The sequence below is a fragment of the Oncorhynchus keta genome, chromosome 25 (genome assembly GCF_023373465.1).
Source record: "Oncorhynchus keta strain PuntledgeMale-10-30-2019 chromosome 25, Oket_V2, whole genome shotgun sequence".
In the NCBI taxonomy this organism is placed as follows: Eukaryota; Metazoa; Chordata; class Actinopteri; order Salmoniformes; family Salmonidae; genus Oncorhynchus; species Oncorhynchus keta.
Window position 1 is genome coordinate 16565507 of NC_068445.1, and position 24024 is coordinate 16589530.

Consider the following 24024-nt stretch of genomic DNA (forward strand, 5'->3'; position numbering starts at 1 on the left):
TAAGCAAATGCCACCATTCTCGTTTTTAAAATGGGTAGCCAGGGGCGCACGTCGACATTTACAAACGAAGCATATGTTTACTGAGTCCGCCAGATCAGAGGCATTAGGGAGGTTCTCTTGATAAGTGCGTGATTTGGGCTATTTTCCTGTCCTGCAAAGCATTCAAAATGTAACAAGTACTTCTGGTTGTCAGAGTAAAAAAACACATATTTTCTTCAGGAATGTAGTAAAGTAAAAGTTGACCCCTAAAACACAAATTTGGCTACGGTTTAAATATTACTGTCCAACAATCTCCAACTATATTGAAGCCTGAGAAACTGAGAAACTGAGAAAAACAATTGCTGTTGCCCTAAGAGTTGTGCAAAGTTGGTAGAATCTTAATGCAAATGACTCACAGCTGAAATGGCTGCAGAAGGTGCGTTCACCAAGAATAATCTCTATTCCAATTATGATATTTCAGTATTTATTTTGCTAATTTGGAACACTAACTTTCCTTCACTTTGAAAATGTAGGTAGGTTATGTAGATCTGTAGGGGGGAAAAAAATTAATCCCCTTATAGATTTAACAGAACATTTTTGTATTTTTTAAGTTAGATGTGCAGACTTTCTATAGACACTAAGCAAATCACTTAAAATCAACTCAATATTCGGTTAGCTGTAACCTAAGTGCATGTAAATACAATTTAAAAACTATCACTTCCGTTGATTGTTCTCGTGGTGGCTAAAGTCAGCAGAAGTTGTCGTGGCTGTTTAAAGAAAACCGAACCATGGATTAGTTTCCCCTGGCCATATAGACTACTTTCAGGGTGAAGAACCATCTAACAGTGGGAAAATCCTGAACTACTCCAGTAATTGCCCTAGTGATCCTCCATCTCTGGAATTGTCAAAAGGGATATCAGTTTAATTTTCAAACTGTGTGGATTTAGAAAGCGCTTCCAATGATGAGTCATGAACGGACAATCTTTAGTTCAAAATAGTCTGAAAATAATTAAAATAGGAGAAACTGAACATCAAGACCACCTTCCATAGAGAACGTTTCAAATCCTCCATTGTCAAAACATGGACAATCTTAATCAAAATAGTGCGAGCATGCCATCTGCTGTTATGTCAGAACATTTGAAATTGCAAGTCATTACAAAAAAGAAAGCTGGTTGAGTGGAGTCTTATTCAAGAAACAGCTCTTTATTTTAAACAATAAAACATGTAATCAAATGGATCAAAGCTAAAATTGACTGACAAATACAATTGAAAACATTGAAAATATTTCCAAGTTGAAAAATAGACAATGATTAGTACAATTAGGTAAAACATTTACTGTTGTTTGCATACATCAGATTGCTTTGGTGACAGAGGCCAAAATTCGTCCTTTTTATCCACGCTTGCGCTTGCATCTGAAAAGATAAGACCAAATCAGCTAAAACAATACTAAATAAAAAACAATGCAGAACCAAAGCAAACCTGGTATAGGTTAAAATACCAAAGATAACGTTAACGTTAGTAACAGTGATGAAGTGTTATCACAATTTTGTTTCCAAACCTTATACCGCACTCCATTACACCAGTATGTGACAAGTGACATTAACAGCCAGATGAGGTGTTTGTGCTCCAATTAGCAATAACACTTATCCCAAACACACAGATTACACCAATTACCCTTTTCTGCACTTCCAGCAGACTCACTTTCTGATATGGGAATACCTGCAACCTCTGGTAAAACATGTCATTTCATTAAGGCCAGCTGCTGTTGGGTGACTGGATACAAACTGAAATTATAAGGTAAAGTCAAGTAAATTTAACTGTAGTTACCTTGAATGGTTCCAAGGTTGGAGTTATCAAAAAACTGCTTGGGACAGTTGATCGACATGGATTCAGAGCCTGAACAGACATCGAAGAACTTGCTCTTAGGAGAGTCGAGGAACTTCTTGGGAGAGTCAATTAACTTCTTGGGAGAGTTGAGGAACCTCTTGGGAGAGTTGAGGAACTGCTCAGAATTCATGGGAAGGCGGTGTTTTGTAGGAGTACATGGAGACAGAGGCTTGTCTACTACGTCCCTCTTCTCCTTCAGCTTAATTGCTCGAGCCTTCCACTTTGTGATCTCTCCTTGCTGAGTGAACACAAGGCTGTTAAAACAGAGACAAAACAGCAGAGGTCAGTGATATGAGCTCACAAGAAACATCAAAGCATTACAGTAATCTTACAGATCCATCTTCACCTCTCCAATTCTGAAATTTTGCTCTGTAGCCTTTTCAGTTCCTCCTCAAGTTTGTTCTTTTCAAGGAGAATGTTGCTTTGGACCATGCGTCCTCTGGCGGTTATCAGTCTGGCATGCAGATCCTGTCCCTCATTGACTGCAATAGAATTAAACATCTCAAATTAGGGCTCAACTAAATATTAACTTGCTGTTTTGGAGTCATCTCAAATTCTATGAATAGATTTACATGACTGTTCTCCCTCCTGTTGTGATCTTCTCAGAGTCTCCTTCAGCGTCCTCAGAGCGTCCTCCTTGTGGTTCAGGACCGTCGTCATCCTCAGTAACCTGAGGGGAACAAATGCAGAACGTCCCAAACATGCAATTTTTCCAATGACTCCGGGAGAGATACTCAAATTCAGCAGTGGTACAAATCAGACAAAGAAAGAATACACATTTCTATGACATAGGAGGGTATGATTAAATAAATTAGACCCTACTCTTCTTGGTGTTTAGAGGATGATGCAGTCATCTCCAACTCCATTTTCAAAACTTTAGCCTTCAGCTCTTCATGCGGAAGAGCACTAGGTGATGCTCTTCTCTTAGCCAGAACCTATACCCCAAAATTAAAACATCTTTATACAGTATTGAACACATCCCACATAAAATACAAATAAAAGCTCAGGGTTGAAATTCCACCTTGCGCCAAACCTTACTTCCGTCTCTCTGAGTTTCTCTTTTAGGACTTGAATGGAGCCCTCCCTGTCCTTGACTTGTGCACAAGCATCCTGAAGCTCAGTTTGTAGTAGCTGGGTGGCTTGTTTGTGGTTTGAGACACTATTAGCAGCTTTGATCTGGTCCTCTTCCAGCTGATCAACTCTCATCTGCAGTTCCTGCAAACACAAAACATACCTGTTGTAAACTAATCATAGGTTCACTTAGAAAAATGGAAATCTTCCATGAGATTGAAAACTAGTTAAAATGGTACCTTGATTTCTCCATCCAACTGCTGACGTTTCAGGGTAAGTTGCTGGTTGTCCCTCAGCAGGTCAGCTTCAGTCTTGACGGAGGCACGCTCCAGTATTTGCAGTAGAGTAGAGGTCTTACTCCTCTCTTCTTTCAGCTGACTGTCAGCCTGTGCTCGGATCACACCTAGCTCTTTGAGTAAACCACAGCGCTCATCTCGCAATCCCTGCAAGGCAAGAGGAAAAACCATTCAGACAAACCATGATCAACCTCAGCGATACAATTGTCATTCTGTATGTGGTAACTAAGACTGGAGATTATTGATGGGGTTAACTACCCGGAGAGCCAGTGTGTTGGCCTGTGCCAAAGCAGAGCGCCGGGCCAGCTCTCGCTCCAGGAAATTCTCCACTGCTGCCGAGTCCGGTGAGTGGACCATGCATAGAGCATTCAGCTCCTCGTTGCTCCTCTCTCGCGCCCTCAGCTCCTCTGACACTGCTGCTGGGTGAGCGGCCAGGCTCTCCTCAAGCTTCTTCAAAACACTGTTCATTTTCTTAGAACATGATACAAGATGATTAGTTTCACAACATACAGTATAAAGATATATTTTCTGTTTCATTTTACAGACAAAACCCAACTATGCAGTAATGTGAGGCCCACCCACCTGGAGGTAACCTTCTCTCCTGTCCAACAGCTCTGACAGTCTCTCGTCCCAGATGCCAAGGAGGTCATTCTCAACCACCTTGACTGAGTGACTGGGTGCCTGGGCTCTACAGAGGAGCAGGTCCTGGAGTCTCCTCTCCTCAAATACAGCCAAGTCATTCTGAACCAGGGCTTCAATGTGGGTTTTGTAATCCTTGGCACACAGCTTCAGCAGCACCTAAAATGATTTCACTCAATTTAGCAAAAATGGTTAACTATTGCATTTACACTTTAAATAGCAACTATGACAAAGATGTGATTATTCGTACCTTTGTATCCCACACTGTGTTAGTGATCTGGACAGTAGATCTATTGATATTGCTATAGATCTTTTGTGTGGGCTTTGGAAGAAGGGGCAACAGTTTCAGTATCATGACTTCTTCAACTTGTGTGACATCAACCAAGGGCCCATGTCCAGGCTTAGAAGCACCATTGATAACAAGCTGGAGCCTCACCAGTGACACCTGCAATGGGATAGAATAACTGCTTTTATTATGCTGCCATGAAATTAAGAATTTGAAATATTCACTGAACAAAAATATAAAAATCCAAAGGGTTGGTTCCATGTTCTAGATGCACAAAAAACGTAATATTTCATGCACAAATTTGTTTACGTCACTGCTAATGAGCATTTCTCCTTTGCCAAGATAATCCAACCATCTGATAGGTGTGGCATATCAAGAAGCTAATGAAACAGCATGATCAATACACAGGTGCACCTAGTGCTGGGGACAACAAAAGGCCACTAAAATGTGCAGTTGTCACACAACGCCACAGATTAAGCTTCCCACCATTAGCTCTGACAAATTGAAAACTCTAGTCATTGGCGACTCCATTACCCGCAGTATTAGACTTAAAACGAATCATCCAGCGATCATACACTGTTTACCAGGGGGCAGGGCTACCGACGTTAAGGCTAATCTGAAGATGGTGCTGGTTAAAGCTAAAACTGGCGAGTGTACAGAGTATAGAGATATTGTTATCCACGTCGGCACCACGATGTTAGGATGAAACAGTCAGAGATCACCAAGCGCAACATAGCTTCTGCGTGAAAATCAGCTAGAAAGATGTGTCGGCATCGGGTAATTGTCTCTGGCCCCCTCCCAGTTAGGGGGAGTGATGAGCTCTACAGCAGAGTCTCACAACTCAATCGCTGGTTGAAAACTGTTTCCTGCCCCTCCCAAAAGATAGAATTTGTAGATAATTGGCCCTCTTTCTGGGACTCGCCCACAAACAGGACCAAGCCTGACCTGCTGAGGAGTGACGGACTCCATCCTAGCTGGAGGGGTGCTCTCATCTTATCTACCAACAGACAGGGCTCTAACTCCTCTAGCTCCACAATGAAATAGGGTGCAGGCCAGGCAGCAGGCTGTTAGCCAGCCTGCCAGCATAGTGGAGTCTGCCACTAGCAGAGTCAGTGTAGTCAGCTCAGCCGTCACCATTGAGACCGTGTCTGTACCTCGACCCAGGTTGGGCAAAACTAAACATGGCGGTGTTCACCTTAGTAATCTCACTAGGATAAAGACCACCTCCATTCCTGTCATTATTGAAAGAGATCATGATACCTCATCTCAAAATAGGGCTACTTAATGTTAGATCCCTTACTTCAAAGGCAAGGTACTATTTTATTACGTTTGCAATTGCAACAAAATAATCTGCTCAGACCCCAACCAAGGAACATCAAAAGCCGTGCTATAAATTCAGACAACACAAAGATTCCTTGATGTCCTTCCAGATTCCATGTCTACCCAAGGACGCCAGAGGACAAAAATAAGTTAACCACCTAACTGAGGAACTCAATTTAACCTTGCGCAATACCCTAGATGCAGTTGCACCCCTAAAAGTTAAAAATAAAAAAATTCTCATAAGAAACTAGCTCCCTGGTACACAGAAAATACCCGAGCTCTGAAGCAAGCTTCCAGAAAATTGGAACGGAAATGGCGCCACACCAAACTGGAAGTCTTCCGACTAGCTTGGAAAGACAGTACCGTACCGAAGAGCCCTTACTGCTGCTCGATCATCCTATTTTTCTAACTTAATTGAGGAAAATAAGAACAATCCGAAATTCCTTTTTGATACTGTCGCAAAGCTAACTAAAAAGCAGCATTCCCCAAGAGAGGATGACTTTCACTTTAGCAGTGATAAATTCATGAACTTCTTTGAGGAAAAGATTATGATTATTAGAAAGCAAATTAAGGACTCCTCTTTAAATCTGTAGTTTTCCTTCAAAGCTCAGTTGTCCTGAGTCTGCACAACTCTCCCAGGACCTAGGATCAAGAGAGACGCTCAAGTGTTTTAGTACTATATCTCGACACAATGATGAAAATAAATCATGGCCTCTAAACCTTCAAGCTGCATACTGGACCCTATTCCAACTAAACTACTGAAAGAGCTGCTTCCTGTGCTTGGCCCTCCTATGTTGAACATAATAAACGGCTCTCTATCCACCAGATGTGTACCAATCTCACTAAAAGTGGCAGTAATAAAGCCGCTTGAAAAAGCCAAACCTTGACCCAGAAAATATAAAAATCTATTGGCCTATATCGAATCTTCCATTCCTCGCAAAAATTTTAGAAAAGGTTGTTGCGCAGCAACTTACTGCCTTCCTGAAGACAAACAATGTATACGAAATGCTTCAGTCTGGTTTTAGACCCCATCATAGCACTGAGACGGCACTTGTGAAGGTGGTAAATGACATTTTAATGGCATCGGACCGAGGTTCTGCATCTGTCCTCATGCTCCGAGACCTTACTGCTGCTTTTGATACCATCGATCACCACATTCTTTTGGAGAGATTGGAAACTCGAATTGGTCTACACGGACAAGTTCTGGCCTGGTTTAGATCTTATCTGTCGGAAAGATATCAGTTTGTCTCTGTGAATGGATTGTCCTCTGACAAATCAACTGTACATTTCGGTGTTCCTCAAGGTTCCGTTTTAGGACCACTATTGTTTTCACTATATATTTTACCTCTTGGGGATGTTATTTGAAAACATAATGTTAACTTTCACTGCTATGCGGATGACACACATCTGTACATTTCAATGAAACATGGTGAAGCCCCAAAATTGCCCTTGCTAGAAGCATGTGTTTCAGACATAAAGAAGTGGATGGCTGCAAACTTTCTACTTTTAAAAACTCTGACAAAACAGAGATGCTTGTTCTAGGTCCCAAGAAACAAAAGAGATCTGTTGAATCTGACAATTAATCTTAATGGTTGTACAGTCGTCTCAAATAAAACTGTGAAGGACCTCGGCGTTACTCTGGACCCTGATCTCTCTTTTCAAGACCATTTCAAGGACAGCGTTTTTCCATCTACGTAACATTGCAAAAATCAGAAACTTTATGTCCAAAAATGATGCAGAAAAATTAATCCATGCTTTTGTCACTTCTAGGTTAGACTACTGCAATGCTCTACTTTCCGGCTACCCGGATAAAGCACTAAATGAACTTCAGTTGGTGCTAAATACGGCTGCTAGAATCCTGACAAGAACCAAACAATTTGATCATATTACTCCAGTGCTAGCCTCTCTACACTGGCTTCCTGTCAAAGCAAGGGCTGATTTCAAGGTTTTACTGCTAACCTACAAAGCATTACATGGGCTTGCTCCTACCCATCTCTCTGATTTGGTCCTGCCGTACATAGCTACACGTACGCTACAGTCACAAGACGCAGGCCTCCTAATTGTCCCTAGAATTTCTAAGCAAACAGCTGGAGGCAGGGATTTCTCCTATAGAGCTCCATTTTTATGGAACGGTCTGCCTACCCATGTCAGAGACGCAAACTCGGTATCAACCTTTAAGTCTTTACTGAAGATTCATCTCTTCAGTGGGTCATATGATTGAGTGTCGTCTGGCCCAGGAGTGGGAAGGTGAACGGAAAGGCTCTGGAGCAACGAACCGCCCTTGCTGTCTCTGCCTGGCTGGTTCCCCTCTTTCCACTGGGATTCTCTGCCTCTAACCCTATTACAGGGGCTGAGTCACTGGCTTACTGGGGCTCTCTCATGCCGTCCCTGGAAGGGGTGCGTCCCCTGAGTGGGTTGATTCACTGATGTGGTCATCCTGTCTGGGTTGGCGCCCCCCCTTGGGTTGTGCCATGGCGGAGATCTTTGTGGGCTATACTCGGCCTTGTCTCAGGATGGTAAGTTGGTGGTTGAAGATGTCCCTCTAGTGGTGTGGGGGCTGTGCTTTGGCAAAGTGGGTGGGGTTATATCCTTCCTGTTTGGCCCTGTCCGGGGGTGTCCTCAGATGGGGCCACAGTGTCTCCTGACCCCTCCTGTCTCAGCCTCCAGTATTTATGCTGCAGTAGTTTGTGTCGGGGGGCTTGGGTCAGTTTGTTATATCTGGAGTACTTCTCCTGTCCTATTCGGTGTCCTGTGTGAATCTAAGTGTGCGTTCTCTAATTCTCTCCTCTCTCTCGGAGGACCTGAGCCCTAGGACCATGCCCCAGGACTACCTGACATGATGACTCCTTGCTGTCCCCAGTCCACCTGGCCGTGCTGATACTCCAGTTTCAACTGTTCTGCCTTAATAATAATAATATTATTATACGACCATGCTGGTCATTTAAGAACATTTGAACATCTTGGCCATGTTCTGTTATAATCTCCACCCGGCACAGCCAGAAGAGGACTGGCCACCCCACATAGCCTGGTTCCTCTCTAAGTTTCTTCCTAGGTTTTGGCCTTTCTAGGGAGTTTTTCCTAGCCACCGTGCTTCTACACCTGCATTGCCTGCTGTTTGGGGTTTTAGGCTGAGTTTCTGTACAGCACTTTGAGATATCAGCTGATGTACAAAGGGCTATAGAAATACATTTTGATTTGATGAGGGAGTGTGCAATTGGCATGCTGACTACAGTAATGTCCACCAGAGTAGTTGCCAGAGAATTTGAATGTTAATTTCTCTACCATGAGCTGCCTCCGTCTTTTCTGAGAAATTGCCAATATGTCCAGCCGGCCTTACAACCGCAGACCATGTGTATGGTGTCGTGTGGGAAAGCAGTTGATGTCAAAGTTGTGAACAGACAGAGTGCCCCATGGTGGTGGGTTGATGGTATGGGCAAGCATAAGCTACAGATAACAAACACAATTGAATTATGTCAATGGCATTTTGAATGCACAGAGATACCATGATGAGATCCTGAGGCCCATTGTCGTGCCATTCATCCGCCGTCATCACCTCATGTTTCAGCATGATAACGCATGGCCCCATGTCGCAAGGATCTGTACACAATTCCTGGAACCTGAAAATGTCCCAGTTTTTTTTCATGGCCTGCATAATCACCAGACATGTCATCCATTGAGCATGTTTGGGATGTTCTAGATCGAAGTGTACAACAGTGTGTTCCAGTCAATATCCAGCAACGTCACACAGCCATTGAAGAGGAGTGGGACAACATTCCACAGGCCACAATCAAAAGCCTTATCAACTCTTTGTGAAGGAGATGTGTCGCGCTGCTTGAGGCAAATAGTGGTCACACCAGACACTGACTGGTTTTCTGATCCACGCCCCTACTTTTTATTTTTAAAAGTTGTGACCAACAGATGCATATCTGTATTCCCAGTCATGTGAAATCCATAGATTAGAGTTTAATTTATTTAAACTGACTGATTCCCTTATGTGAACTGCAACTCAGTGAAATCTTTGAAATTATTGCGTTCATATTTTTTGTTCACTATAAAATCAGGTTCTAGCCCACCTGGAACTTCTGCATTGAACCTTCCAGTCTGGAACACAGTCCCTCTCCTGCCCTGGTGGTACAACAGCTGGTGCTCTGCTCCAGGTTATTGATCTGCTCTGTCAATATGGAGATGGTTGCGTTCGCATCACTCAGCATCTGGAATGTGGGGGGGGGTGGAGGGGATTAATTTAAAAAAATGCCACAGCAATTTCAGACAGAGCAGAAGGAATTACTTGTTATGCAATACAATGAAAAACAAACCTTGTGTGAGGTGTCTGCTTCGACTTTGAAGTGAAACTGTCCTTCTTTGAAACCTTTACATTCCTCCTCCAGCTGCTTCATCTGAGGGAAATGCAAAGTAAACATTTAAAACTATTTTAGCCAAAACCACATGTACCAAACCCTCATTCAAGCTTGGTTGCTGGCTCACTCACGTTATGAATCTACTTTCCGAGATCAGAACAGTCATACAGACTCTCACCATGTCTATACTGTACTCAAGGTTGTTCTTCAGATAGTTCATGAAAGATGGAAGGAGCCATCTTTGAAAGACAGGGTCGTTTCTGTTTTTGCCGAGTTTATTTAGTTTAACTACGACTCACTTGTTGTTTAAGTTTGTCCTCGTGTTGTTGGCGCTCAGCCTGCTGTTGTGAGTTCAGACGTTGCTGCTGTTCTAATGTCCTCTGGACTTGTATGACCTGGGGCGAGATTACGCTTTTTAAAATTATTCCTATAAAAATACACATTTTAAACCTAATACAGGCCTATAAATAATTCTGACTCACCATCTCCATATTTTCCTGCAGGTCTCCCTGAATCTGGGCCCTCTCATCTCTCATGTGTGTGCCTTCTTCCTCTAGCTGCTGCATCTGAACAAAATGTGACAAAACAGTAAACAAGCAACTATGAGACACCATCACCTGGATGAGTAGAGGCTTTTACTGACTTGGGCTGTTTTGTTCCTTTGAAGGACTGGTTCAAAGAAATCACATTCATGGGTCAAATAAATCATGTTTATTTCTTGAGAATAATTTGAGAATTTAAGTTACTCACCAGCTCCACTTTGTCCTCCAGGTCCCTCTTGAGCTGGTTCCTCTCCTCTCGGATTCCCTCCAGTATCTCCTGGAGCTGGTCTCTCTCTCCAGTCAGTGAGGTCACAGTAGAGCGCAGCTTCTCCAACCCCTCTGCATGATTCTGAGAGCTGTCTGTCTTCTCAAACAGGAGACGCTCTCTCTCAGCTCGCACAGACTCAAGCTCCTCATTCAGCTGCTTAGCCTTTATCAGGGGGGAAACAGGTGAAATGTTTCATCAATATGCATGTGATCTGAAGAGGCTACATGTCAAAAAGGAAAAAGGCTATTAACCTGCCGTTCTAGAAGAGACTCCTTCTGTAAACTTTGGCTCTCAAGGTCAGAGTTCACTTGTCTCTGTTGTCTGAGCTCCTCTTGGATGGAATGGAGAAGTCCCCGAGTCTCTGCAGCCTAGAATAAAGCTAACGTGTTAGACTTGGAGCACACTTCAAAGTCAGAGGATTGGTTAACTGGAAAACGTTTGGCTATGGCCTCACCATCTCCAGATTTTCCTGCAGGTCACCCTTCAACTGACACCGCTCCTGTGTCATGGTTTCCAGTTCCTCTCCTAGCTGCTGTAGCTGTACAAAAGTTAAGCACAAATGAAACTTATCCAGTGCTTCAACAATATTCTAACATCACCATATAAAATCAGACAGAGACTAACTTGTTGCTTAAGTTGAGCTTCTTGATGTTCCCTCTCAGTCTGTTGCTCTGAGTTCAGATGTTGCTGCCGTTTCAACTCCTCCTGGACTTTGATGGACTGGTTTGAATATAACATAGTCATGGGTCAAATAAGTAATAAAATCAACAATTGTGATTGTAGAATTTAAGTCAAGACTTACCATCTCCACATTGTCCTTCAGGTCTCTCTTGAGCTGGTTCCTCTCCTCTCTGACTCCCTCCAGTATCTCCTGGAGCTGGTCTCTCTCTCCAGTCAGTGAGGTCACAGTAGAGAGCAGCTTCTCCAACTCCTCTGCATGATTCTGAGAGCTGTCTGTCTTCTCAGACAGGAGATGCTCTCTCTCTGCTCGCACAGACTCAAGCTCCTCATTCAGCTGCTTCATCTGAAGAATAGGTTAGCATTCATATTAGAATCTACACTTCGATTGACGTGACAATTAATTCTATTGTGCAAGTAAAAGCACATTTTACCTGACTTTGCAGCTCCTCTAGATTTGCAGTCTCCGTAGGTTTCATATTTTCAAGTGCCCCCCGTAGTTCCTCCTGGATTTCAATCTGAAAAAAATATATATAAAACATGAACTTGTAATATAAAAAGCTTCCGATTGCAATTAGTGTGAGCATTGTCTAAACATTCTGTGTAATCCATCATTCACCATCTTCACATTCTCCTCCAGGTCTCTCTTGAGCTGGTTCCTCTCCTCCAGGATTCCCGCCAGTATCTCCTGGAGCTGGTCTCGCTCTCCAGTCAGTGAGGTCACAGTAGAGCGCAGCTTCTCCAACCCCTCTGCATGATTCTGAGAGCTGTCTGTCTTCTCAGACAGGAGAAGCTCTCTCTCAGCTCGCACAGACTCAAGCTCCTCATTCAGCTGCTTAGCCTTTATCAGTGGGGGAAACAGGTGAAATGTTTCATCAATATGCATGCGATCTGAAGAGGCTACATGTCAAAAAGGAAAAAGGATATTAACCTGCCGTTCTAGAAGAGACTCCTTCTGTAAACTTTGGCTCTCAAGGTCAGAGTTCACTTGTCTCTGTTGTCTGAGCTCCTCTTGGATGGAATGGAGAAGTCCCCGAGTCTCTGCAGCCTAGAATAAAGCTAACGTGTTAGACTTGGAGCACACTTCAAAGTCAGAGGATTGGTTAACTGGAAAACGTTTGGCTATGGCCTCACCATCTCCAGATTTTCCTGCAGGTCACCCTTCAACTGACACCGCTCCTGTGTCATGGTTTCCAGTTCCTCTCCTAGCTGCTGTAGCTGTACAAAAGTTCAACATTTAAATACAAATGAAACTTATCCAGTGTTTCAACAATATTCTAACATCACCATATAAAATCATAGACAGACTAACTTGTTGCTGAAGTTGAGCTACTTGATGTTCCCTCTCAGTCTGTTGCTCTGAGTTCAGATGTTGCTGATGTTTAGGTTCTGTATGTACTTGTATGATCTAGGGGGAACGCATATTCGTTTTACATCCCCACTCACGGCTTGATGCGCCAATCTACACCCCAAAAATGGCTTTCCTAAGGGTAAAACAGTTACGACTCACCATCTCCACTTTGTCCTCCAGGTCTCTCTTGAGCTGGTTCCTCTCCTCTCTGACTCCCTCCAGTATCTCCTGGAGCTGGTCTCTCTCTTCAGTCAGTGAGGTCACAGTAGAGAGCAGCTGCTCCAACTCCCCTGCATGATTCTGAGAGCCGTCCGTCGTCTCAGACAGGAGATGCTCGCTCTCAGCTCGCACAGACGTTAGCTCCTCATTCAGCTGCCTTATCTTTGTGATTGGTTTTGGAGATAAAAAATATATTCAACCTACACATTGGTTGCATTTAGGTAGTACATCGTGGCGACAACTGACTAAGAACCTCACCTGGTTTTGCAGCTCTCCTAGACAGGACGTATTCTCTGGAACATTTATGTTGTTCAATCTTGTCTCAACATCTGCATTCTGAGTCTGAAGTAGTTGGATTTTCCCCTGTAGCGATTTGATCTTCTCTTGAGCCTCCCTTAGTTCCTCTTGATTCTCAATCATCTAAAACAATGGTTAAAAAATGAATTGCATTTACATGCACACATTTAAAAAAAAGTAAAGTAAGAGCAGATTACTGATTAAAATCTTTGTGCAACAAGCACATTTCAACATCACGTCTCTTATGAATAACGCAGTGTATAATACTTCCTCACCATGTCTACATTGTCCTGAAGGTCAGTCTTCAGCTGGCTCCGCTCCTCTTTAACAGCTTCCAGTCGCTCCTCTAACTCCTTCACTGCCTCTAGTTGCATCTATCGGCAACAATGTAAAGCAATAATTAATAAACAAATACAGGTGAACCATGGTGTTCGGCATCACCTGAATATACAGTGTACAAAACATTAAGAACATCTTCCTAATATTGAGTTAATCACCCACTGCGCTTTGGGCCCTCAGAGCAGCCTCAATTCGTTGGGGCATGGACTCTACAAAGTATCAAAAGCATTCCATAGGGATGCTAGCCCATGTTGACTCCAATGCTTCCCACAGATGTGTCAAGTTGGCTGGATGTCCTTTAGGTGGTGGACCATTCTTGACACGGAAAACTGTGCTTGAAAAAACCTGCAGCGTTGTAGTTCTTAAATAATTTGTCATGCCATTCACCCTCAATGGCACACATACACAATCTTTGTCTCAAGGCTTAAAAATCCTTCTTTAACCAGTCTCCTCCCCTTTATCTACACAAATTGAAGTGGACTTAACAAGTGATATCAATAAGGGGTCATAGCTTTCACCTGGTTAGTCAATGTCATAAAAAGAGGTGTTCTTAATGTTTTGTGCACTCAGTGTATAAACAATGACTTACCTGCAAACGTAGGTCAGTCTCCTGATGTTCTCTATGGGGCTGGTGTGCAGAGTTCAGATGTTGCTGTCAAACAAATACATGTATTCTGTCAAATCACATGGATACACAAAATAGGATAAAAGCAGAAAATATGGATTTCAATAGATATAAAAGTAACTCAGACTCACCATCTCTACATTGTCCTCCAGGTCTCTCTTGAGCTGGTTCCTCTCCTCTCGGATTCCCTCCAGTATCTCCTGGAGCTGGTCTCTCTCTCCAGTCAGTGAGGTCACAGTAGAGAGCAGCTTCTTCAACTCCTCTGCATTATTCGGAAGGCTATTGGTCTTCTCAAACAGGAGACTCTCTCTCTCAGTTCGCACAGACTCAAGCTCCTCATTCAGCTGCTTCATCTGAAGAGTAGGTTAGCATTCATATTACAATCTACACTTTGATTGATGTGACAATGAATTCTGTTGTGCAAGTAAAAGCACATTTTTACCTGACTTTGCAGCTCCTCTAGATTTGCAGTCTCCGTAGGTTTCATATTTTTCTCTTGATGGTATATCTTTTCAAGTGGCACCCGTAGTTCCTCCTGATTTTCAATTTGCAAAAACATATAAAACGTAAACTTGTAATACAAAAAGCTTCCAATTGCAATTAGTGTGTGCATTTTCGAAATAGTGTATTTAAATCGATCAATCACCCACCATGTCCACATTCTCCTCCAGGTCTCTCTTGAGCTGGTTCCTCTCCTCCCGGATTCCCTCCAGTATCTCCTGGAACTGGTCTCTCTCTTCAGTCAATGAGGTCACAGTAGAGCGCAGCTTCTCCAACTCCTCTGCATGATTCTGAGAGCTGTCTGTCTTCTCAAACAGGAGACGCTCTCTATCAGCTTGCCCAGACTCAAGAGCATCACTCAGCTGCCTCATCTTTGAGAAAAAAAAGTTAAGATCTAATTGTTTTATTACAAAATGACTGAAGAAACATAATACTAAAATGAAAGTCAAATAAAATAACCTGCTGTTCTAGAAGAGACTCCTTCTGTAAACTTTGGCTCTCAAGGTCAGAGTTCACTTGTTTCTGTTGTCTGAGCTCCTCTTGGATGGAATGGAGAAGTCCCTGAGTCTCTGCAGCCTATAGAGGAAAGAGTAATATCACATTAATATAACTGGCACTTCCATGTTTTTCTTTACAGTTAGCTACACCATCAAAGTGCAGTGGTTGGATGAACAAAAACACAGACATGGCCTCACCATTTCTATATTTTGCTGCAAATCACTGTTCAACTGGCTCCTTTCCTCTGTCATGGTCTCCAATGCAGCTCGTAGTTCCTGTATCTGTGCAAATGAGAAAGATAACTTAAATCTTCCATTTAAAAATGATCCCAGGCCATAACTTGTATAAAAGACACTGACTTGTAGCTGATGTTGATCATCTTGTTGGGCGCATGACTGCTGTTCTGAGTTCAGATGCTGTTGCAGTTTTAGTTCTGCCTGGACCTGTATCACCTCCTCACTCAGCTGCCTTATCTGAAGTACAAATGAACCAAATAAATTGTAAATACCTACTGTAAGGAGACAGCTGAAATGTGTTGTTTTGAGAGGCACTGCACCTGATCTTGGTGTTCCTGGGATAAATTGTCATATTTTTCCTTGGATGATTCACTGCCAGCAAGCTTCTCCTCCAACTCTTTCATGACTTGTTGCATTCCACACAATTGATCTTCAATTGATGCACGATACTGTTCATTCTCCTTCAGCTAAATAAAAAAATACATTGTTGGAGGACAGCCTTATAGAAGATTAAACAAACACATTCAAGATCATGTGATTTAACAAGGACCAAAGACCAATTTACTCTCAGGCTGGACTCTTCCACAGTAGTCAGAAGCTGACTGTTCTCCAGAGAGGAGCGGGCCAGGTCCTTACGGAGAGTCTCCAGTTGCTCAGTGATGTCGATGCACTGCTGGGTTAGGTCGTTTTCCCTCAACTCTGCTTTGCTCAGATCACCTTGAAGTTTGACTAGCTGCTCCTGGGAGCTCTGGACATGTTCTCTGAATTGATGAGCTTCCCCCTCACTGCAGGCCTTAGCAGATACCAGCATGTCTCTCTCTTTTTGGACTGCACAGAGGTCCTCCGTGAGATCACATACCTGAACAGCCAGAAGACATTAATTAAAAGATAGCACTTCTTAAAAAAAACAAGTCTCTGTTCTACGTCAGGGATCATAAAACAATTTCTCTCTTGGGCGGATGGTTAGGGGGCGAGAACATAATTTGTAGACTACAAATTGACCGCAAGAAGCCCAAAACAATCATTTAAAGCATTGATTACATACATCTCTCTACTATGTGTGGGAATACATTGGAACTGAATTCAAAAATTAAAAATCAGTTGAACATGATTTGCTGGTGTTTTTACCATATTCTATGTACAACACACACACATACACATATATATAAAATTACAATACTTGAGCGGCCAAATAAACATTTGGGAAACTGTTCTACATCGTGTCAAACAGGTTTACCTGCTTCATAAAACTGTTGACTTTATCTGGAAGATCCTGCAGTGCACTCAAATCCTTGATCTTAGCTTGTAGGGTTCGTTCATCTTCATGAGACTTCTCCAGCTCTTTCTTCAGGTCAGCAACTGTTTTCTCAAGTTCAATGCGGCCTATAAGATCTAAGCAAAAAGAGGACACACCATGTTAGGTAGGTCATTCATTAACTACATGGCAAATAAATGAAAGGCTGGAGAAGAGGAAATACTATAAAAGACAACCAAGAGTACAAACTTTTGGGAACTTTCCCATCCAGAAGAGTAGTAAGCTTGGTGTTCTCCTCAAAGGCTCCCTGTAACTCCCTCTGAAGGTCAACCTGCATCTTTTTGAAGCTCGATTTTTCTGCCTCCAACTGATGTCGAAGGACATTCACCTGAGCTTCCATCCTCTCATAGCCAGCAGTTAGTGTGACCTGAAAGCAAGGCCAGAGCAAAACGTTAGGGGTAATACAACATGATAATGGTCCATCTATGGAGTGCAGTTTACATTTAAATACAAGCTGCAAACTGACATATTGGCACAGAAGTAGGGGAAACTTACAGCCCTCTCTTTGAGTGATATATTTTCACTGCGCAGGTGGGCCCACTCCTTCTTAGTGTCACGACTCAACCCCTCAGCATCATCCAGAGAGCGTCGCAGCTGCTTCACTTGTTGGACCAAGTCAACGTCACTCTTAAGAGAAAAGTATGATGGCTATGTTACACCAGGGTGGTGCTGCAACATCAACCATTGTGAACACGTCAAGAACAAATCAATTAGCAAAAATGAATGTACCGATCTTTGTAGTTCCTCTGCCCAGTCGCCTTTCCTTTTCAGCTCCTCGGACATTGACACCAGATTAGCCTAGGGATGGATCAGATTTGGCAAATCAAACAGCCATGCAACCCAGCACTCATTGAAAAAACAGACCCACAAGACATCTCGTTAGATGCAGCTTTTTGCTTCTGCCTAAACATTTCATAGTTTTACCTCAAGCTCTTGAGATTTGCGTCCCGAGGCCTCCATGGCCTTCTTTAAGGAGGAAATGTCATTCAGTAGTTCTTTCTGTAGGGTTAATAAAAGCCAATGAGTGCAAAGCTACAAACCAGCAAGGGAGCATTTCAGAAGTGCTAGTCATCTTAATGACTTCTAATAAGTCCCTAAGATACGATATTTATGGGCTTGCAATTGGCTTATACCATACATAGTACATTCCAATTACTACATTGAAATAAGTTGGTTATAGAACTTTTGACATATCTAGGCAATCTACGCAGCAGTCTATAACCTCATATTCTTTTTTGCTCTCTTCTTCCAAAGATTTGAATTCATCCAGCTCTTTCTTCTCCTCCATCTCCTGAAGAAGTACAGCCTTTTCTTTTTTCAACTTTTCAGTCTGTTCCATTAGGATGTTGAGCTCCTGCTTGAGACAATCACGCTCAGTAGCAACCATTTCCTGTCAACAGACAGCATGGTGAGGTGAGAGTATTCAGGAATGAGAATATATATATATATATAAATAGCTATATACCTTCTCAGACACCAACGTCTCACAGAGTTGAATGGTCTCTTCAAATCCCTTTTTCATCTGTAAAGAAAATATACAGTTATACATGTTTTTCATTTAGATTAAAGGATTCAACATTCTGTACAATAAAACAGTGAGAAGGAATTGGTGATCACCAACCTGGTCCTGTGCATCAGCAGGCATTTGAGAATTTTCTAGCTGCTTCTCCAGTTCAGCAACCCTCATCTCGAAAGTAGCCACCTTCTCCATGGCTTCCTGGTTCTGCTGAGTCTCATTGTCCAACTGTGCATCAGCAGGCATTAGTGACTTTTCTTCTAGCTGCTTCTCCAGTTCCACAACCCGCCTCTGAAATGTCTCCACTTCCTCCATGGCCTCCTGCTTCTGCTGAGTCTCATTTTCCAACTGGAGCTCCAGACAGGACACCTTCTCAGACAATTTGTTCAGTTGGTTTGGAGATAAAAATTCACTAGAAAAGAAGAGAATGTAGGAACATGAGTATGAAGGACAATAAGCCGTAAGGAATGTGTTAAGATAAAATGGCAATATTCCATGTTCACCTTTCTGCAAAACCACGCATGGTCAGATTGCTCTGGTTCATCTCCATGTCAAAGGTAGAATCGAATTCCTCGCCATCTGTGAATACACAATCAAAAAAACAAGCAATTGATCGGGATTCATGTACCAGTACGGCCAGTGCTCGACTTAGACTGAAATAGGTTCCGGTACTACTTTTTGCTTCATCAGACCAGAGGACATTTCTCCCAAAAGTACAATCTGTGTACTCATGTGGAGTGGCAGGGTAGCCTAGTGGTTAGAGCGTTGGACTAGTAACCGAAAGGTTGCAAGTTCAAATCCCCGCGCTGACAAGATACAAATCTGTCGTTCTGCCCCTGAACAGGCAGTTAACCCACTGTTCCTAGGCAGTCATTGAAAATAAGAATGTGTTCTTAACTGACTTGCCTAGTTAAATAAAGGTGAAAAACAAATAATAAAAAGGTGCAGGAGCGCCACAATATACAATTTATTGTGTATTTTACCTCCCCTTCCTCCCCAATTTTGATCTTGTCTGAGCACTGCAAGTCCCCAACAGGCTCGGGAGAGGCAAAGGTGGAGTCATGCGTCCTCCGAAACGTCACCCGCGCTCCTTAACACCCGCCAGCCACACCAATGTGTCGGAGGAAACACTATTCAACTGGCGAGCTGGGTCAGCTTGCAGGCACCCGGCCCGCCACAAGGAGTCACTAGGGCGTGATGAGCCAAGTAAAAACCCACCCACCCACCCCTAACCCAGACGACACTGGGCCAATTGTGCACCGTTCTATGGAACTCCCAGCTATGGCCGGTAGCACAGCCCGTGAAGGAACCTGGCGATACATTTCCTTAGAACGCTGCCCCACTCGGGAGGACGGCTACACAATACTTTTGATCTAAAATTCTATAAGAGGAGCAGTAGAACATTTTAGGTGCCGGTACTCCGCTCCATTGAGCCCCTGCTCCATTGAGTCAAGCACTGCGTATGGTAAAATATAGCATACTGTATATAGCAGAGTAAAAGCGATCACTGAGATTGGTATTAAGTATATTTTTCCTATGCGTACTTACCTTCATTCTGCTCTGTCAAGACAGACATATCAGCTTTTCTCTTTTTGAGAAAAGGCTCAGCAAAGCTCAGATCCGACTCTCCAGCGTGGTGGAAGGCTGGTGATGGCAGTTTTCCACCCCACGTAACCCTGCGTTTCGGCATCTTTACAAACAAACATGATTAAACATTTAAAAAAAAGTACTCAAATAAAGGAATAAAGCATAATATACTTATCTGCAAGGCACTAAAAGTCTACCTTTTTGATGGTAACAAAGTTTTCCGAAGTGACTAGAAGTTTGGCTAAATTCTTATACCGGTCCTCTTGTTCTCTTTGGAGCTGATCCTTCTCTTGCAAAATCTGGGACAGAGTCTCCTTCTCTGTCGCAGTTGTTTGAGTGACTGATGAGACCTTAAGGCAGTGTACAAAAATAAAAAAGTTGAATTTACAAATACTTGAAGGAGAGCCGGCAACATTTCTAAAGAACCCCAATAGCCGGTACAGGTAGACTTGCCTCAAGAAGTCTGCGCTTGAGTTCTACAATTTCATTTCTGTATCTTCTCAGAAGGGCTCCGTCATCAGAAACCTCTGTGACATGCGGGTCATTCTTCATGTTCTTTGCTGCACTAGCAAACTATATTGTAGAGATGGGCAGTTGATTAGATAATGTAACATTTGTCTTATATTAAAACATTTAAAAATAAGGATTTATGATGGAAGTTGACCAAAAAAAAGTCACCCACTTGGAGTGTGCTAAGTGTTTCTTCCAGAGTAACTGGGGTGATGGTGCAGATGATGACAGTTTTTGCATTTCCACCCAAGGAATTTTGGAGAATGCGGGTGAGTTTACTGTCCCTGTAGTTTGTGAAACCCCTGAATGTATGGATAAAATGACATTAGTGAACATTAAACACATGGCATAAGTTAAGCTAAAAAAAAAAGTATAAATTACTAACACCTACTTCTGGGTTTCATCAGACAGTTTCTTGATCACCTGACCGAGGGTGAACAGGCTGCGATTTATATTACATCCTTCTTTGAAACGTGTACCTACAATATCAGATGTAAAAAAATACCAAAAGCAACTGAAATTGACCACCAAATGAAGTCTGTTCAGATTCCGATATTTCACACTTGTTACATTAGCACAGGTATCAAACCACTTACCTTCAGCACCTGTTTGACTTGCTCGCTCAGTCCCAGCCAGGTCAACCAAATTCTACATGAAAATGAAGACTGGTAAGAAAAAATACAAAATGGAAGACCCATATCGGAGTTCACAAAACACACTTGACTGTGGCATCTTACCAAATGGGACACAATAATGGCGCAGTCTGAATTTTCACCAGATGCAGAGTCACCACTGTCACGACTCTCCAAGATCTAAGAAAAAGCATCAGCATCATCGCCAGCAGATACCAGAAATGCATTGTTTATTGTGATGTATAACAAAATGTCTCACCATGCGGAAAATTGTGTGCGAACGACTGCTTCGCTGGTTCATTTTTGTCTTTCCATAATGGCGATTCTCTAGCGGATACATTTAACATCAAATAGAATAGTGTCAGTATGTTCTTCAAGCAATACATACATAGACTATACTTAGTCTAGCATGATGAAATAAGGAAGAGTATTTTACTTTCTCCTTTTCTAATCCACGCAAGGGCTTGCTCGGGAGATGTCACCAGTTCCTCAGTTAGGTCAGCTACATAGACATTTTTCTGCAAAGACACGAGGCATTTCACCATTTATTCCACAATTCAAAATACCAGGGTTGTAAACATTAGTTCAAAAGTTGCAAAACGTTCCGTTTTGCAACTAAAACAAGAGTTTCTATTGGACAAATTAAGATTGGTTCTAGGTCTCAAAAACTCTTATCTGGGGATTAACTACAATTATGAAGCTGTGTTTTAATGTTTGGAAACGTCAATAATTGTCGCTAGAAACGGTTTTGAAACATATGCTGATATTCCCCTTATCTTTCATATCAGCAAGGAACAATCTTTCAAGTAAAAATATGCACCTACTGAATCAGTTTTGCACAGATCCATATGCTGTGTGCCTCCAGTTGACGAAGTATACTTCCTCCTCTGTTACACTTACACAGGTGTTCAGGGCACGCTAGATTGCCAATTAGCACAGGTGACCTCCTATGCCTTCTGTCAGTCTTCTGTAAACAAGTGCTGTAACATGGAGATATGGCCATGTGGGAATACTAACCATAAAAAATGGTGTGTAGTAATTTAACTTTTTTTGCTGATATGAAAGATATGTTCCTCATGTTTTCAAAACTGTACCGCAAGTGATGCATTTTGACATTCAGAAAGAGCGTTGGGACTCTTAACAAAACTCCCTCGTCCAGAAGATACTGACGTCAATAGGCGCTAAAAGGTAGTTAGCGTCTATGAATGGGATATGTAGGTCCATCCCCGTTTCGTTCACTTTGAGAAACATCTTTCACAAGAATCAGTGTAATGAATACACCCCAGTCATATCTTTATTATCGTCTAAAAGTTATATTGTCTTACAATATATCCATCAAACTTACATTGTTTCCCTCTCGGATCTCTAGAGGTTTCCTTTTCCAATTGTCACAGAGCAAATCTGTCACTGTTTCATTGTAGATCTCCAAGTATGACACCCTCAGGAGGAACTCCTTTTTTGGACACTAAAGTAAAAATAAAAGCAAACCACTTAACACTAAACACGTGCATATTATATAAAATAAACAATCTACTACTACTCACATTTTTTATCGTCTGGAAGACATCCTCCATGGCAAGGGGTATAACTCCTGGAGTAAGAGAACTCCCCATCATAGTGAAAGTCTTTCCAGATGAAGTTTGTCCATAAGCAAATATTGTTCCTGAGAAAATAATGTATGCCACTTACTATACATGTCAACAAACAAGTTAACCCAATAGAGATTTCAAATACAACTATAGTGTTACTAAATAGTGTTCATATAGCCAGCAGCATACCACTGCTGGCTTGCTTCTGAAGCTAAGCAGGGTCGGTCCCTAGATGGGAGACTAGACGCTGCTGGATGTGGTGTTGGAGGGCCAGTAGAGGTACTCTTTCCTCAAGTCAAAATAAATATATCCTAATGCCCCAGGGCAGTGATTGGGGACACTGCCCTGTGTTAAACAGGTGTCCTGACTCTGTTCACTAAAGAGTCCATGGCACTTATTGTAAGAGTAGGGGTGTTAACCCCGGTATCCTGGCTAATATCCCAAGCTGTCCCTCATATACCATCACGGTGACCTAATCACCCCCAGCTTACAATTGGCTCATTCATCCTCCTCCTCTCCCCTGTAACTATTCCCCATGTCGTTGCTGTAAATGAGAATGTGTTCCCAGTCAACTTACCTGGGAAAATAAATAGAGTTAAGGTCAAAATACTGTAATCTGAGAAGATAATGTATCCCTCCTTTACCATTATAACCTTCAACAGCGGAGACAACGAGAGGCTTTGCAAGTTCCTGGTACAGCTGCCGAGTTGTTTCTTCAGCACTAAATACACGGTCTGTCAGGGAAACAAATCAGACACATAAGTGATTGCCTACACGTTCAGACACAGTATGACAGACAGCATTCATCCTCGCCTTTTTGAAAACTCACCAAAGCTGAAGTTCTTGGTAAGATTTCCATCGTCGATCTGATGAATTGTCTTCTTATCCGTTTTCCAATAAAACTTGACTGGCTCAGCGCTTTCTGCAGCAGTTTCCTCCCTACGACGAATGTAACGAACGTTGGACAGATATCCGCAGAAAAAGCTAGCCAACGTTAACTAGCAAGCTAAGTTCTCAAATGTATCAGTTTTATACAATGTAGCCGACATAAACCACAACATTTTCCAACGTTGGCTTTGTTAGCTTACTAGCTAACGTTAGATGAAATAGCCATCTGCCAGAGCTAACCAGCTAGCGAATGTTACGATACCTAACGTTACTCACAATTGCTAGCTTATTCTTTACTAACGTTAGCTAGTAAGCCAGCTAGCTATATTTAAAAAGTTCAGAAAATAGCCTCACCTTTCGATCAGAGGTCGAACCCGTACACAGACTTTGACAGCAGATTCCTCTGCCATTGTATATATTAAAAAATAAGTCCCTTTCCCCGGAGGCTAACTAAATACCTTTCACTCGATGAATAACGTTAGCTTTCTGGCTAGATTCAAAAGTTGAGTTTGAAAATGTGCGCACTGTCTTATCCTTTGTTTTCATTGGACGGCGTCATAATTCGGAAGGCTGCATATTACAGGGGTGTGGGTTCCG

The 24024-nt window shown here is 42.4% G+C and overlaps 1 protein-coding gene across 3 annotated transcripts; it reads right to left on the reverse strand.

Annotated features, from left to right (window-relative positions):
- Positions 1–1161: 1161 nt before the first annotated feature.
- On the reverse strand, positions 1162–23941 carry cenpe (centromere protein E). Of its 3 annotated transcripts, none has more exons than XM_052478764.1 (60): positions 23782–23941; positions 23369–23478; positions 23184–23273; positions 22495–22613; positions 22296–22415; positions 21387–21468; positions 21210–21277; positions 21056–21130; positions 20915–20966; positions 20710–20797; positions 20491–20620; positions 20262–20381; positions 20006–20158; positions 19770–19911; positions 18725–18800; positions 18327–18633; positions 18171–18227; positions 17928–18095; positions 17630–17704; positions 17435–17503; positions 17201–17332; positions 16895–17072; positions 16628–16782; positions 15956–16249; positions 15711–15857; positions 15514–15627; positions 15352–15435; positions 15116–15232; positions 14806–15027; positions 14598–14702; positions 14287–14508; positions 14120–14182; positions 13467–13565; positions 13153–13314; positions 12835–13056; positions 12637–12732; positions 12459–12542; positions 12256–12372; positions 11944–12165; positions 11759–11842; positions 11449–11670; positions 11271–11366; positions 11101–11184; positions 10898–11014; positions 10587–10808; positions 10319–10402; positions 10136–10231; positions 9795–9875; positions 9552–9689; positions 4123–4317; positions 3816–4031; positions 3492–3704; positions 3177–3380; positions 2905–3081; positions 2689–2801; positions 2439–2536; positions 2213–2348; positions 1807–2120; positions 1681–1707; positions 1162–1391 (listed from the first exon to the last, which is right to left on the reverse strand). In XM_052478764.1, exons 1-60 carry the CDS (start codon positions 23835–23837, stop codon positions 1312–1314), a joined length of 7989 nt encoding a protein of 2662 aa, XP_052334724.1. In that variant the 5' UTR covers positions 23838–23941; the 3' UTR covers positions 1162–1311. The 3 variants fall into 3 exon arrangements, with proteins under 3 accessions (XP_052334724.1, XP_052334723.1, XP_052334726.1); XM_052478763.1 differs by having other exon boundaries at positions 1654–1707; XM_052478766.1 differs by lacking the exon at positions 1681–1707.
- Between the last annotated feature and the right edge of the window lie 83 nt (positions 23942–24024).